The following is a 15,125-nucleotide window of genomic DNA, read 5'->3' as shown; positions in this document are numbered from 1 at the left end:
AACTAATGCCAAAAGCTGATAAATTTAATATATCAACAAGTAAATAATCACATATGTGAGTAGAGGTTTTTAGAAGTTTGTGAAAAACATTTATCATGAGGTTATTGATGCATAACATCACATCTGGAACCTATCCATCTAGAAACACCCTTCTGTAGATGGAATATATAACCAATAATGTATGAGGTTAAGTAGCCTAAAATAAGAATTAATTTCAGCCACCCTTTCTTTTAACATATAGCCTAGTGTGGAAGTTCCAACATTATGATTTCGGTAGTTGATAAAATCCCAGTGTAAGTCTCAAGTCATTGTCCAGTGTTCAGCCTGTGGCATAAAGTGATGTGGATGAGAAGTTGCTGAGACTGAGAGCGGTTCCGTGGCTGGAGCTCCACCTCCTCCTACGCTCTGATGCGCGGTCTAGAGAGCAGAGCGAGCAAGTGTTGAAAAATGATCCCAACTGGCTTTCTCATAGCAAACGTGCTTCGTTTAGGCTACTCCTCTCGGCGACATATTCTGTTCTGTGATGAAGACAAATTAGTGACATTTTAAAAGCGTTTTCGTTGAATCTGTATTTCGCAATGGTTGAGAAACTTGTACCATACGTCAAAGATGAGCGCATATCTTCGTTAAGGTGCAGTTGCAACATTATTTTAGAGTAGAGAAAAGCAATAGAACGTCACGGCCAGAATCCTAAAGAGTTCATTACTATTGACTATCTATAAAAACGAAAAAAATATCTTGATAGCTTGATTTGTGGTATTTTTCTCGGTCATAAAAATAGCGTTTTTTTGCCAGTGGTAACATTGATGCCTGCATAATGACATGGGAATGAATTCCTCGAATTTAAATGACAAGTTATCTATGGTCCTAATGGATTTTCTCTCAACTGGGGATTTTTTCGTCTTCGTGATACAGTATTTGAAATCATTCATTGAGACTGAGGTTTGAGGGTTAGATACCTGCCTCTGGGACGACAGAAGGAAAAACAACACTAAACCCAGGCAAGATTTGTGTTACGCGGAAGACCACCGGGGAAGAGGATCCTAAGTCTTTGGCAAAGGTAAATATATTTGCATAAAACCAGAATAATGCCATCCAAGAGAAATGCTTCTGCAGTATGTCATGTTTAAACTAAAAATCAGCCGTTCTTTCTCTATTTCTAAATGGGTTATTATGCCTGATGTTAAGATCATTAATTGCTTTAGGCATAATTGCTAATACATTTGTTTTTAGGTCAGCATCTGTGTTATATCCAAAAAACAAATAACCAAATGCTGGTAATCCACCTAGTTCTATACAGATAAGGCTACATACAGTCAGTCACTAAATAGCCTAGTGTACATGTTTACACATTAAAATATTGATAATGCAAACCACTGCCCATTAGTTCGTTTCCCGAGAATCCGATTAAGCCGTTGCAAGAGCTTGAATCAGACACTTGTGTGACTAAAAGCCCTTAAAGGTATGGAGTCATCACTCTACCTCCCCCCCCCCACCCCCCCCCACTTCCCGCAGTGAGGGCAAGAGATCTCCTATCGGAGATACTGACCAGACATACAGACCATATTCGTTTGGCATCGCCTATCAAGATTACCAGCCCAAATATATTAAAACTAATTTTAACAATGAATGATTTGTTATACATGACTCAAGACGCAGCTCTTCAGTGCATCATTTTATTTTACAGAGACTGGAAGCATTTCATTAGTGATTCACACCTATGTTCTGTCCATACTGTACCTTCATAGGGGCTACACCTCCCACATATATTGACCAACAATACACATGGGCAGAGTATGGGTAAGGATTTATTCTCTTGGTGATTAGCTAATACATTATTGTTGTCTTGTCAATAGGCATATACAGTCTATAGGCTGGCTACTCAAATCGATATGAAGTCTATAAACTAGCTCTACAGGAATTAGTTTAGTCTGAGAATCTAAGGCTGTGTTTTCACAGGCAGCCCAAATCTGATCTTCCGCTAATTGGTCTTAGATTTTTTAACAATATATTTTTCAGAGCTGATCTGATTGGTCAAAAAAACAGTTAGTGATGGGGGGGGGGAGAATATCAGAATTGGGCTGCCGACAGGCAAAGATATTTGTTTTAACTAATTGGTCATTTGACCAATCTGATCAGCTCTGAAAAATGTCAATATTGGTCCTGTACACAGATTCGCAGATGTTATCGTAGGTGGCGTGAAATGCTTGTGTTTCTAGCTCCAACAGTGCAGTAATACCGAGCAATACAGAACAATACACACATAATGCAAAAAATGTATATATATACAATATACAAATCTGAGTCCGGCATCCCGGAGTCGCCTCTTCACTGTTGATGTTGAGACTGGTGTTTTGCGGGTACTATTTAATGAAGCTGCCAGGTGAGGACTTGTGTGGCGTCTGTTTCTCAATCTAGACACTCTAATGTACTTGTCCTCTTGCTCAGTTGTGCACACTCCTCTTTCTACTCTGGTTAGACCCAGTTTGCGCTGTTCTGTGAAGGGAGTTGTTCGAGATCTTCCGTCTCTTGGCAATGTCTCGCATATAATAGCCTTCCTTTCTCAGAACAAGAATAGACTGACAAGTTTCAGAAGAAAAGTCTTTGTTTCTGGCCATTTTGAGTCTGTAATCGAACCCACAAATGCTGATGCTCCAGATACTCAACTAGTCTAAAGAAGGCCAGTTTTATTGCTTCTTTAATCAGGACAACAGTTTTCAGCTGTGCTTATCAGGATAAGGTAAGAGCCAGATGCAGACCGTGTCGAAGTAACAATATTTGTTACAGCAACAGAGGCAAATGTACAGAACGGCAGGCAGGCTCAGGGTCAGGTCAGGCAGAGATCGGAAATCCAGATAAGGGAAAAGGTACAGGACGGCAGGTAGGGTCAGGGGCAGGCAGAATGGTCAGGCGTGCGGGTTCAGGGTCAGGACAGGCAAGGGTCAATAACCAGGAGGGCGAGAAAAAGAGGTTGGGAAAAGACAGGTGCTGACAGGACAAACGCTGGTAAACTTGACAAACAAGACAAACTGGCAACAGACAAACCGATAACACAGGTGTAAATACACAGGGGATAATGTGGAAGATGGGCGACACCTGGAGGGGGGTGGAGACAATCGCAAAGACAGGTGAAACAGATCAGGGCGTGATCAGGGCATGCACATTTGTGGCCTGCTGGAGGTCATTTTGCAGGGCTCTGGCAGTGCTCCTCCTTGCACAAAGGCGGAGGTAGCGGTCCTGCTGCTGGGTTGTTGCCCTCCTACGGCCTCATCCACGTCTCCTGATGTACTGGCCTGTCTCCTGGTAGCGCCTCCATGCTCTGGACACTACGCTGACAGACACAGCAAACCTTCTTGCCACAGCTCGCATTGATGTGCCATCCTGGATGAGCTGCACTACCTGAGCCACTTGTGTGGGTTGTAGACTCTGTCTCATCAGGAAGCATAGGAACTGAGAAGTGGTCTGTGGTCACCACCTGCAGAACCACTCCTTTATTGGGGGTGTCTTGCTAATTGCCTATAATTTCCACCTTTTGTCTATTGGATTTGCACAACAGCATGTGAAATTTATTGTCAATCAGTGTTGCTTCCTAAGTGGACAGTTTGATTTCACAGAAGTGTGATTGACTTGGAGTTACATTGTGTTGTTTAAGTGTTCCCTTTATTTTTTTGAGCAGTGTATATATATATTGTCACGACTTCCGCCGATGTCGGTTCCTCTCTTTGTTCAGGCGGCGTTCGGCGGTCGACTTCACCGGTCTTCTAACCATCGCCGATCCACTTTTAATTTTTGATTTTCTTGTTTTCCCGCACACCTGGTTTACATTCCCTCATTATTTGACGTTTATTTAACCCTTTGTTCCTCCCCATGTCTGTGTGTGGAATTGTTTGTTGTTATGTGTATGTGTACGTCAGACTGGTTTGCGCCGGGTTATGTCAACCCGTATTTGTTTATTGTTCTTAGTGCCGTGTGTCTGTTCGCCGTAATTAAGGGCTCCGTTTGCTACCCAATTTTGCTCTCCTGCGCCTGACTTCCCTGCAGCCAGTTACGCATACCTTACACACACATATACATATATATATATATATATATATATAGCAAACAAAGAAACGTCCCTTTTTCAGGACCCTGTCTTTCAAAGGTAATTTGTGAAAATCCAAATAACTTCACAGATCTTCATTGTAAAGGGTTTAAACACTGTTTCCCATGCTTGTTCAATAAACCATAAACAATTAATGAACATGCACCTGTGAAACGGTCGTTAAGACACAAACATCTTACAGACAGTAGGCAATTAAGGTCACAGTTATGAAAACTTAAGACACTAAAGAGGCCTTTCTACTGAGTCTGAAAACCAAAAGAAAGATGCCCAGGATCCCTGCTAATCTGCTTGAACGTGCCTTAGGCATGCTACAAGGAGGCATGAGGACTGCTGATGTGGCCAGGGCAATAAATTGCAATGACCGTACTGTGAGACGACTAACACAGTGCTACAGGGAGACAGGACGGACAGCTGATCATCCTCGCAGTGGCAGACCACGTATGACAACACCTGCACAGGATCGGTACATCCGAACATCACACCTGCGGGACAGGTACAGTATGGCAACAACAACTGCCCGAGTTACACCAGGAACGCACAATACCTCCATCAGTATTCAGACTGTCCGCAGTAGGCTGAGAGAGGCTGGACTGAGGGCTTGTAGGCCTGTTGTAATGTTGTAAGGCAGATCCTCACCAGACATCACCGGCAACAATGTCGCCTATGGGCACAAACCCACAGTCGATGGACCAGACAGGACTGGCAAAAACTGCTCTTCACTGATGAGTCGCGCTTTTGTCTCACCAGAGGTGATGGTCTAATTTGTGTTTATCGTCAAAAGGAATGAGCGTTACACCGAGGCCTGTACTCTGGAGCCGGATCGATCTGGAGGTGGAGGGTCCGTCGTAGTCTGGGACGATGTGTCACAGCATCATCGGACTGAGCTTGTTGTCATTGCAGGCAATCTCAACGCCCTGACCATAGAGAGCCTTTTATTCTCTATTTTGGTTAGGTCGGGTGTGACTAGGGTGGGTAATCTAGTGTGGTTATTTCTATGTTGGCCTGGTATGGTTCCCAATCAGAGGCAGCTGTTTATCGTTGTCTCTGATTGGGGATCATATTTAGGCAGCCATTTCCCCACTGTGTTTTGTGGGATCTTGTTTCTGTGTAGTTGCCTGTGAGCACTGCATGAGCTTCACCTATCGTTTATTCTTTATTGTTTTTTGTGTGCGTTTCACTCCAATAAATATGTGGAACGCAGATCACGCTGCACGTTGGTCCGAGTATGCTTACGACGATCGTGACAGTAACAGGGTGATTTAAAGAGAAATGTGTTGCCATGTGGCATAAAGCCAAGGAATGAAAACCGTTAGTTCCATAGCAATATAGGCCTACTGTACTGTATATTTGGAATGCAATCATTGTGAAGCAGAGGAATGATGAGTCAGTTAATGATGCATAGCTGGTGAGGCTCATCCCATAACCTGTTGATGATCATGATCTTTCAGTGAACAGGCTGTGGGGGAAGAGAAAAGGTCACTGCCACACGGAAGACACACGGAAGACAGATGTCACCAGAATGGCTTGTACAAGCTGTTGATAAAAGCTGCTCGTGCTGCAGCTGATAATGAAAATAGCTGACAAACATCAGGATAAGATCATTTTCATGTCTATAATTTTTCACTGCATTTCACTGCATGCCAAAGGTTATAATCTCTATGGCATTTTGATGAATGGAAAGACATGATTTCAGAGCACAACTCAACACACAGAATCCCTGGGTTGCTTTTCTGACCAAGTAATGGCTAGTAGCTGATATTCTTCTTCAAATATTTTGTCTCACTCAATATGATAGAAATCCACTTTTATACAGATTCTGAACTCTGGGATTATGTTTTATTAATGTTAACTTGTAAAACAGCTGGAACCGCATGAGTAATTTAATATCACAATTGCAGGAGATTTTTTTCATTTATTTTCTTTGCTGAATATCGCACAAGCCATTTCCCTCATTACCCGCTCTGGCTTTTCCAAAATTCCAGTGCTGTTGAACTCACCCTTGTTGAGGGGATGCTCCCAATTTGCAGTGCTGCGGCCCTCAAAAGCACGCTTCATTGCAGTCCAGGTTGAGTTGTAATTGTGTTTCTGCTCTTATCTGTTATACGAAAGCGTATAGACTCTTATCTGAAATGGAAACTAGGCTTAGACTCTTCAGTGGAGTAGAGTCCACTCATAGGTATGAGTAAACTACGTTTGTTACTTGATGTAGCCTATAGCCTCTAATCTGGAATTGAGGTTGGGTTCCATAGACTTCCTGACAATGGATGTGTGACTATAATCCGAGTTGCTACAGTCCACACACTCATACAGAATACAATGTTTGTGTACCTGATCTGGAGAAGAGACTGTTGAAAGACTATTGTTGTAATTATCTCCTTGTAAGTGATGATGTGATCACTTCTAATGAGTGTTTGGAGAGTCTCTTATCTAAAGGGAAGTGTGGTTGGTGCTTTATTAAGGAGACTTTAAATGACCTCTTAGAGACATTCATTCACTGTATGGAGACTCCTGACACTTATTGGGGGTGGGTATTATAGGATTTAGCTTAATTTAGAGGGTAGTATTTATTTATTAGGATTTATTTTAGCTTCTAGTATTTGGGATCTCTTTGGATCTGTTTTAGACAAGTCATCCAAGAAGCTTTTGAATTATTATCACGTTAGTTAATACAGTACTGTCGTTCTGGATATTAGGTCTATTGTTTGCAAATGGATGGCTGACTTGGAGGAGGATGCGGCTTGTTTATGATTACTATTAGGTCTATCTACAAAAGGCATAGAGGCCATCTCGTTTAGATCTTTCTAGTACAGTAGCTCAGTTCACTGCAGCTCTCATCATGCTCCTTAGTAAAGTAAACGGACGGTGGGACGAACGGAGACCGATCCACAGTCCACAGTCCACAGACATTGTATTGGATCATAACTTTTGAACTTGATGACTGTCTTTATCAGCGAGGGTGGATATGCAGGATGATAATGCACTTTAGATTACCTAGCTCTCTTTGCCTTTAAATCTGTCTCCACATTGTCACCGCATGGTCTATATCAGGCTAGAAAAGTAATATCTTCTCTGATCTCCTCCGATGTCATTTATATGTTACATCTCAATAGATTGCAACATATTTAGTTTGTGTGTAGTTGTAGTCTATGGTTTCAAAAATGGTGCTTTACATTGTACTTTATAATCATGCTTTTACCTCACAAGCTATCATTCAATCCACATTGATTGGAGGCTGCCCTGCAAATGTAAAAAGGGACACATCAATAACTAAGCAATTAGCGCATCAATAACCTGCACTTCCAATCTTATTGGATTCAGAAGAATTGGATTTCTAATTGGATTTCTATACATGCTTGTGTTTTGCTGTTTAGTTTGAACACGTATTTGCTTTGCTCTGCTTTGGAACAATGTTACATGCAAGGAGGTGTAGAATTCTGATACATACTGCTAGAACTCTCATGCAGCAAATAATTAAAGTCTGAAATTATTTGCAGCCCCCAAAAATAGTGAATTCTTTTGCTTGGAGATATGGATCAAATCAGAAGTTAAACTAGTGGGTAGTGATTAATGAGGAGGCATAGCAGGTTAGAAATAAAACATGAACATTACAATGTGTAAATTAGGCCATAACAGCAGAGTAGGATGGATATCTCATCAGCTCTAAAGTAAAGCTGTATTTTGTGATAAGGCGTAGGCCAGGCCTAATCTGCAACATGTTCCACATGAAGCCAAACAATGGTGTGTGGCTGCCTCTGGGAGACTCTGGGTGCTGCACCTGGAGCCTTGGGTGGAACAGACCTCTCTAGTATCGCTCTAGTATTCGATCAGTCAGATTCTGAAGCTTTCAGTCTCGTCGTTACATCATGTCTTCGAGGTTAAGAAACATAATGTGTGTTTTTTTTCAACGGTGTTGGATCTTTTCTGTGGTGTTGGGTCCACAAGCTGCTTCTGTACACATTTAATTATGTCTAGGAGGCTCTCTAACCTTGAACCATCGCACTCTACAAGCTCTTTAAGGCTTGTGCATTGGATCTGCATTGTATTGTACAGCTGCTGTAATGTACACTGGGCCTCTTTCACTTTACTTACTTTCACTTCTGTGTAAGCTCTGGAAATCAAATATGTATTACATACGTTTTCAATACTGGCTTTTGTCATTTTTGATATCCTCAGCACTGTGCTGAAGATCTGTGTTAGTGATTGAAAACAGTATCAAACTGCTGAAAGAGCTACATTTTCAATGGGTTTAATTAATGTGGCAAAAATTACGGAGGGGAAATCATCTGAAATTCAGAGCTGCTGACATTATCATCCCTAATGGTTAAATTGTTGATTTCAAAATATAAGCTTGAGTGCTCATTGCTCTCTATATGTTCCCTGTACAGCACTAAGACGAGGAGAAAAGCTCCAACATCTGAACCATTGTGTTTCAATAACTGCAAAAATTGGCATTTTGGAAAAGGCCCTGTTATATATAAACTTTTGAGAGTCAAACATTTTTACAGTGACAATGGTGCGCTTGGGAGAAAACATGTTGTACTGCATGTATAACTTTGGCTGTTGAATAACTGTTGTTTTCAGAGCACATTAAATATATCTGATAAACCTTAAGCCCAAGTAAAAAATGTAAGTAATTTTTTTTCTCTTTCTTTGCAGGCAAGTAATCTGGTGATGGACTTCATGGAACTGCACTTGGGAGCGGTTTTGTTGTGGGTCCTAGTGTTGGATTTCTGTGGTTGGGCTGAGGCTGGTATCCTGTACCGTGTCCAGGAGGAGCAGCCGCCCAGCACGCTGATAGGCAGCCTGGCATCAGACCAGGGCCTGCCAGACTCTGGTCACCTTTACAAGCTAGAGGTGGGCGCTCCATACCTGCGTGTAGATGGGAAGACAGGGGACATCTTTACCACAGAAATTCCCATAGACAGGGAGACACTGAGAGCCTGCCGCAGCATGGTCAGGGGCAAGCCCTGCTTCCTGGAGTTTGAAGTGTCTGTCACAGACCTGATCCACAACCAGAGCCCCAGGCTCATCGAGGGTCGCATCGAGGTCCAGGACATCAACGACAACACTCCGCAGTTCCCCTCCCCCGTGCTCACCATCTCTGTCCCAGAAAACACCCACATGGGGGCGCTGTTCTCCATCCCCCTGGCCACAGACAGGGACTCGGAGAGGAACAGGGTGGCCGACTACGCCCTAACCGCGGGGCCAGATGCAGCAACTCTCTTCGGCCTGCAAGTGGCAGAGGACAGGGGAGAGAAGCTGCCCCAACTCATCGTCCTGGGAAGTCTGGATCGGGAGCTCAAGGACAGTTACGACCTGAACATTAAGGCTGTGGACGGAGGTAACCCCCAGCGCTACAGTAGTGCCTTGCTGAGAGTGGTGGTTGCAGACGCAAACGACAATGCGCCAAAGTTTGACAAGGCCACGTATGAGGCTGAGGTGTCAGAAAACAGCCCTGTGGGACACTCTGTGTTGCAGGTATAACATTTAAATCTTGCCGAGTGATCAGTGTGTTGTGTACGCTACTGTATAGATTTATACAACTCTTACTATGAGAAGACATAGTGGTTTGTATATCCACAACTCATTAGGATCTGGCATGTAGTGCTGGGTTTCTAAGCTTTACCATGATGAAATGCCATGATGAATGTTCTCAGAATGGCATCTTATTGAACTGTTGCCAAAAGCAGCAGAGACAATTTCTTGAAAGTTTTTTGAACAATTAGTCCACTCAGGAAATGTTCTTCCTGAGTGGGTGTTTTGGTTTACAGTTTTTGAGCTGAAAAAAAACCTCAGTTGACATTTGCATTCTTTACAAGCATGTGTCTCTGAAGCTGAGATGGTGTGTTTTCATATTATGGCAAAATATTTTTAATATGCACATTTAGAGGCCCTTGCTTATCTCCCACCTGCTGTAAGCTAACTTCAATGACAAACCTAAACCCCTTACCCATACCTCCATTTGCTAACATAATCCCTGAATTCTTACCCTTATTTCCATGTTTTACATAATCCCTTGTCTCTGATTGCAGGTGAAAGCCAATGACTCTGACATGGGCCCCAATGGAGAGATAGAATATACGCTACACCAGGCGCTAGATCCAGTGCCAAAACTCCTGCACATTGATCACTCCACTGGCATCATCTATGTCAAAGGGCCTTTGGATCGGGAAGAAATCAGCGATTTGACATTTTACGTAGTGGCCAGAGACAAAGGTCCCCAACCCAAAAGTTCCAAGACCTTTGTTACCATCGAGGTGACTGACCAGAATGACAATTCCCCTGCTGTGGAGATCCGTGGGATTGGCCTGGTGAGCCACAGTGACGGTGTGGCCAACATATCAGAGGACATGCCCGTGGGCACGGCGGTGGCCTTGGTCCAGGTGTCTGACAGGGACGAGGGGGAGAATGCAGTGGTCACCTGTGTGGTGGCAGGGGACGTGCCTTTCCAGCTGCGCCCAGCCAGTGACTCGTCCACTGACAACAAGAGAAAATATTTCCTGCAGACCACCACCCCACTGGACTATGAGAAGGTAAGGGAATACCGTGTGGAGATTGTGGCTGTTGATTCTGGCAATCCAGCACTCTCCAGTACTAACTCATTAAAGGTGCAGGTGACTGATGTTAATGACAACTCTCCAGTGTTTTCCCTGACCCTATTCGAGGTTAATTTTGCAGAGGAGAACCAGCCAGGGGACAAGGTTGTGGACGTGGTTGCCACAGACCCTGACAGTGGCACTAATGCAGAGCTTGTCTATAGCATCGTAGCAGACACATCTACTAGAGGCCTGTTTGAGATTGACCCTGACTCAGGGGAGGTGAGGGCACAAAGCCCTCTGGACAGAGAACATAGAGCACATTATGAGTTCAGGGTCACCGCGGCCGATAAAGGCTCCCCCAGTCACAGAGGAACAGCCACGGTCGTGGTCAATGTACTGGACCGCAATGACAACGACCCTAAGTTCATGCTGAGTGGCTACAGTTTCTCTGTTCTGGAGAACATGCCCCCACTCAGCGCTGTTGGTATGGTGACGGTGCTGGACATAGATCAGGGAGAGAACTCAAGAGTGCAGCTCTCTGTGGAGCCAGACGGAGGAAGGTTTGTGGTTCAGAACGGAACAGGAACCATCCTGTCCAGCATCTCCTTTGACCGGGAAAAGGAGAGCAGCTTCAGCTTCCGTCTGAAGGCCGTGGATGGGGGAGAGCCTCCCAGGTCCTCCTATGTAGGCATTACCATTAATGTCCTGGATGAAAACGACAATGATCCTGTGGTCACCAAGCCCTCCAACTCATCCTTCAGACACCTGTCCCCTCTAGGTTCCCCAGACAGCCGTGTGGAGCTAGTAGAAGCTGAAGACCTGGACACTGGGCCCAATGCAGAGCTGTTCTTCAGCATCACTGGAGGAAACCCTTATGAACTCTTCAGCATCTCCTCCACTACTGGGGAGATCACCCTGGCCAAGGAGCTTACCCAGAAACATGGTGGGCTCCATCGCCTGGTGGTTAGGGTGAGTGACAGAGGCAAGCCTGCACGCCACACTACTGCCCTGGTGCACATCTTCGTCAATGAGACCATCTCTAACGTCAGCCTGGTGGAGGCGCTGGTGGGACACAGTCTCTACACGCCTCTGGAGACAGACATCGCTGGTGACCCTGACTACGGCCTGGCCGCCCAGCGCAGTAACATCCTGTACGGCAGCCTGGCTGGAGTGGCAGGCGTTGTCATGGTGATTGTGGTGGTGGTGTTTATCCGCCACCGCATTCAGAGGGAGACGAAGAGTGGCTACCAGGCTGGCAAGAAGGAGACCAAGGACCTTTACACCCCCAAGCAGGGGCCCAAGAACGGCAAAGGCAAGAAGGGCAGGAAAGGAAAGCCCTCCAAGTCCCCTAAGCCCTTGGGAGAGGAGGAAGAGGTCAGCCTCCAGAAGAGTCTCAAGTTCAACCTGGATGGGGTCAACAACAGCCCCAGGATCCACCTGCCCCTGACATATCCTCCAGGTAGCCCTGACCTGGGCAGACACTACCGGTCCAACTCTCCCCTGCCCTCCATCCAGCTGCAGGCCCAGTCGCCCTCGGCCTCCCAGAAGCATCACGTGGTCCAGGACCTCCCTGCCACTAACACCTTCGTAGGGATTGGAGGAGATGACAACTCAACAGGTTCAGACCAGTACTCGGATTATAGCTACAAGGCCAGCCAGCCAAAGTACAACAGCAAACAGGTAAGAGTCAGTTTATTTATTATTGTCTCTGACAGTGGTAGGAGGTGGTTGAACGGCTGTGATATTTAAGGCTATTGATGGGGGTCTTAAGCTTGGAAATTCCACCAGAAAAATTATCAAGCAGTAGTTTCAGAATGCTCTTGGCTGCCTGCTTTTTACCGCTTGATTTACACACACAATCAGTACTTCAAAAAGGCTTTAGCAATTAGGATAACGTACATTCACTTTCAGGGAGAAAGGGGACAAGAAATAGCTTTTGGTCTCTTTTAGGGAGGTGGAGAGGAGTCTGCCTCTCCTGCCTCTTCTCTCCTCTCTTCCCCCGGGTTCATTAAGCTAGCTGGTGATGAGAGATGAGGAAGAGGGCGAGGTCCATGTCTGAGTGACTTACTTCCACTTCTGCCTGACCTCGTGTCCTGCAGACCATACAGGTCACATGTTCTTATCTTCACACTGCACTCCACTCCGCCTGGCTAGGCTCTGACCCTTCTACCATTGCCATGGAAACATAAATATTAATTGGCTCAGAGAGGATTAAATTGCAAAAAGAAATTAGGGACAGTATGTCTGTCCTTGTGCATACTGTATGTACTGATTGTGTGCGTCTCTGCAAGTCTATTAGCTTAACCTGCGTGGTACAGTATGTTCAAGAATTGATCCTATTGTTAAGGGGAAATGGGTGACTGGGCTCTTTATATGTGTGTGACACTTTAGCCCAGTCAGTTACCACTGGTTGGCTAGTGGCTGGTTGGTAGTTTCAGCAGATGTTGTCTGACAGTTTGGCCGATTGCAAGCCCCTGTGGGCGAAGAGAGTTAGAAGAGAGAACAGCCACCCACTGTCACCACTGTGTCAGTGATGGACAGCATATGTGAGCAAAGTGACAATGGAATGTAGCCCAGCAGTGGGTTGTTTGTTTGGGTCTATGCGAGTATGTCTGTGTCGAGGTAGGTTTTGGGTATATCTGAGGATATAAATGTCTAGTCCAGCTACACGCTACTGCTACTGTGTTGTGTGCACCTGTGCATCACGCTAGCCTCTCCATCTCTGTGTTTGTGTTTCTCTGCATGACTGTGTATAGTGTTTTGAGATGTGTGTGATTTGATTGACAGGTGGCGCAAAAACACGGACAGATGTTGAAACTCATGTGACATACCTTAGCAGATGTTACCTCCATGTATGGCATCCCCATTCACATCAGGAAGAACAGATTTACCCAAATAAATAATAAAGTCGCTGCCTAGCGGAGTGACAGATGTGGAGTGGAGAGCTTACTCTAGTCAACCAGGCTGCTCTCAACAATGACTCACATTTTCAGTGGAGATGTGCTCAGGTGTCTGAGCCTCTCAAAGATTTTGGCAGTGTTGAATGTAAACACACTGGTGCTGCCATTCTCTGTCAGCACATATTTATATCTCTGGTGGTTTCACCTCTTCTCTCTTTAACTCCTATAACTGGATGTAGGGCAAGCATGTTTGACATGGAGGATGATATCTAAGAGTAAACAACCACTTCATTTTCCAGTGACATGATCTGAAGCCTGGACAGAGCTGTGTGAGTGTAGCCTATTTGAGTGAGTGAGATGTAACGGCGAGGTGGGATCTTACGGTTGGGTTGAGGGATATGTATCTATGGGTTTTCCCAACACGCTCTCCCTCGTTCCGAATGTGTGAAATTACGTGGTGGTTAACGGGGAGACCACTAGCTCACATTGAGCCCAGAGTGTTGATAATTAGCCCGGTTGGGCCAAAGATCTGACTTTTTTTTTTTTTTTCAAATAGCATTTTAATGATGTGTCCCTCCTCCTTAGGAGAGAAATAAACAGTGTGAGAGATATTAGCACACAGAGAAAGATCAGGGGAAAGGCCTTCCCAGTTCATTTGTAAGTGGGCGTGAGGAGCGCTTGTGAAGCCGTAAATCTGTACTTAAATTAAATCCACGCAATTAAAATGCCTTATTAGTCAGAGATAGCTAAATGTTGTCCCCCTGTGGGGCTCCGCCTTCATCTCAGCACTGCAGTGGGCAGCTAGCTAACTCCATCTCCAGCCAACCTGAAGGATTCTCAGAGGATTCAGGGCTAGCCTTAATTACCCCTACTTTATTATTAAACTGGCCATGCACTGGGTGAACTCTAGGCATCCCTGTGAGCTAGGATTACCCCAGTTTGAGTTCACTATCTGAGAGGTGCATAGATGCATTTCAAGGGGCGAGGCCAGAAGCAGAATCTCCTCTCCATCTCCTCAGATGTTTTACAATGCTGTCACACCTAATACTCTGTTTCTCACTTTCTCTCTTTCTGAGACCACATAAACCCTCAGTTCAGAGCAAATCCATGCCATCCATGATGCAGACTTTCTCTCTCTTCTGCTCTCTCTCTCTCTGTTTCCACCCCCCACCCTCTCTCTCGATCCATCCATCTGGATAGCACCCTTATCAGACACAGACACACATAGTGCAGAGACATCTTCTACTATCTGATTCAAAACACTACCAGACATTTCCCACCAACATCCTCTGTAGCAGGAAACAATGTAGAATTAGGAGGAAGTATTTCATAGCAGACCAAGACCCTAATTTACCTTGAGGGGAAAGACCGATCAATTGTCAGCAAATATTTTGTTAGTAGATACTGGAGAGAGATATCCCAGTGAGGGAAATTCACCAGGTAATGAGTAATTCTAATACACCTGGAGCAACAGCAAGCCTCCCACTGGGGTGATCGAGTCAACACAGTGAGGACAAGGAAGAAAGCAGAGAAGCAAACGACTTCAATTAGCACACTGACTCTAATGAAATTGAGGGTCTTCGA

General features: G+C 44.9%; 1 protein-coding gene across 1 annotated transcript in view; it reads left to right on the top strand.

The window, feature by feature from the left end:
• Positions 1–409: 409 nt before the first annotated feature.
• Positions 410–15,125, top strand: part of LOC139535875 (protocadherin-1-like) — a 125,052-nt gene continuing 110,336 nt past the window's right edge. Inside the window, exons 1-3 of the mRNA XM_071335760.1 lie at positions 410–1,060; positions 8,759–9,580; positions 10,135–12,321. Coding sequence (XP_071191861.1) covers positions 8,774–9,580; positions 10,135–12,321 — 2,994 coding nt within the window. The 5' untranslated portion in view covers positions 410–1,060; positions 8,759–8,773. The remainder of the gene's footprint in view (positions 1,061–8,758; positions 9,581–10,134; positions 12,322–15,125) is intronic.

Source organism: Salvelinus alpinus, chromosome 1, assembly GCF_045679555.1.
Source record: "Salvelinus alpinus chromosome 1, SLU_Salpinus.1, whole genome shotgun sequence".
Lineage (NCBI taxonomy): Eukaryota > Metazoa > Chordata > Actinopteri > Salmoniformes > Salmonidae > Salvelinus > Salvelinus alpinus.
The sequence above is the reverse complement of the archived record's forward strand: the minus strand, read 5'-3'. Positions and strand labels throughout refer to the sequence as shown.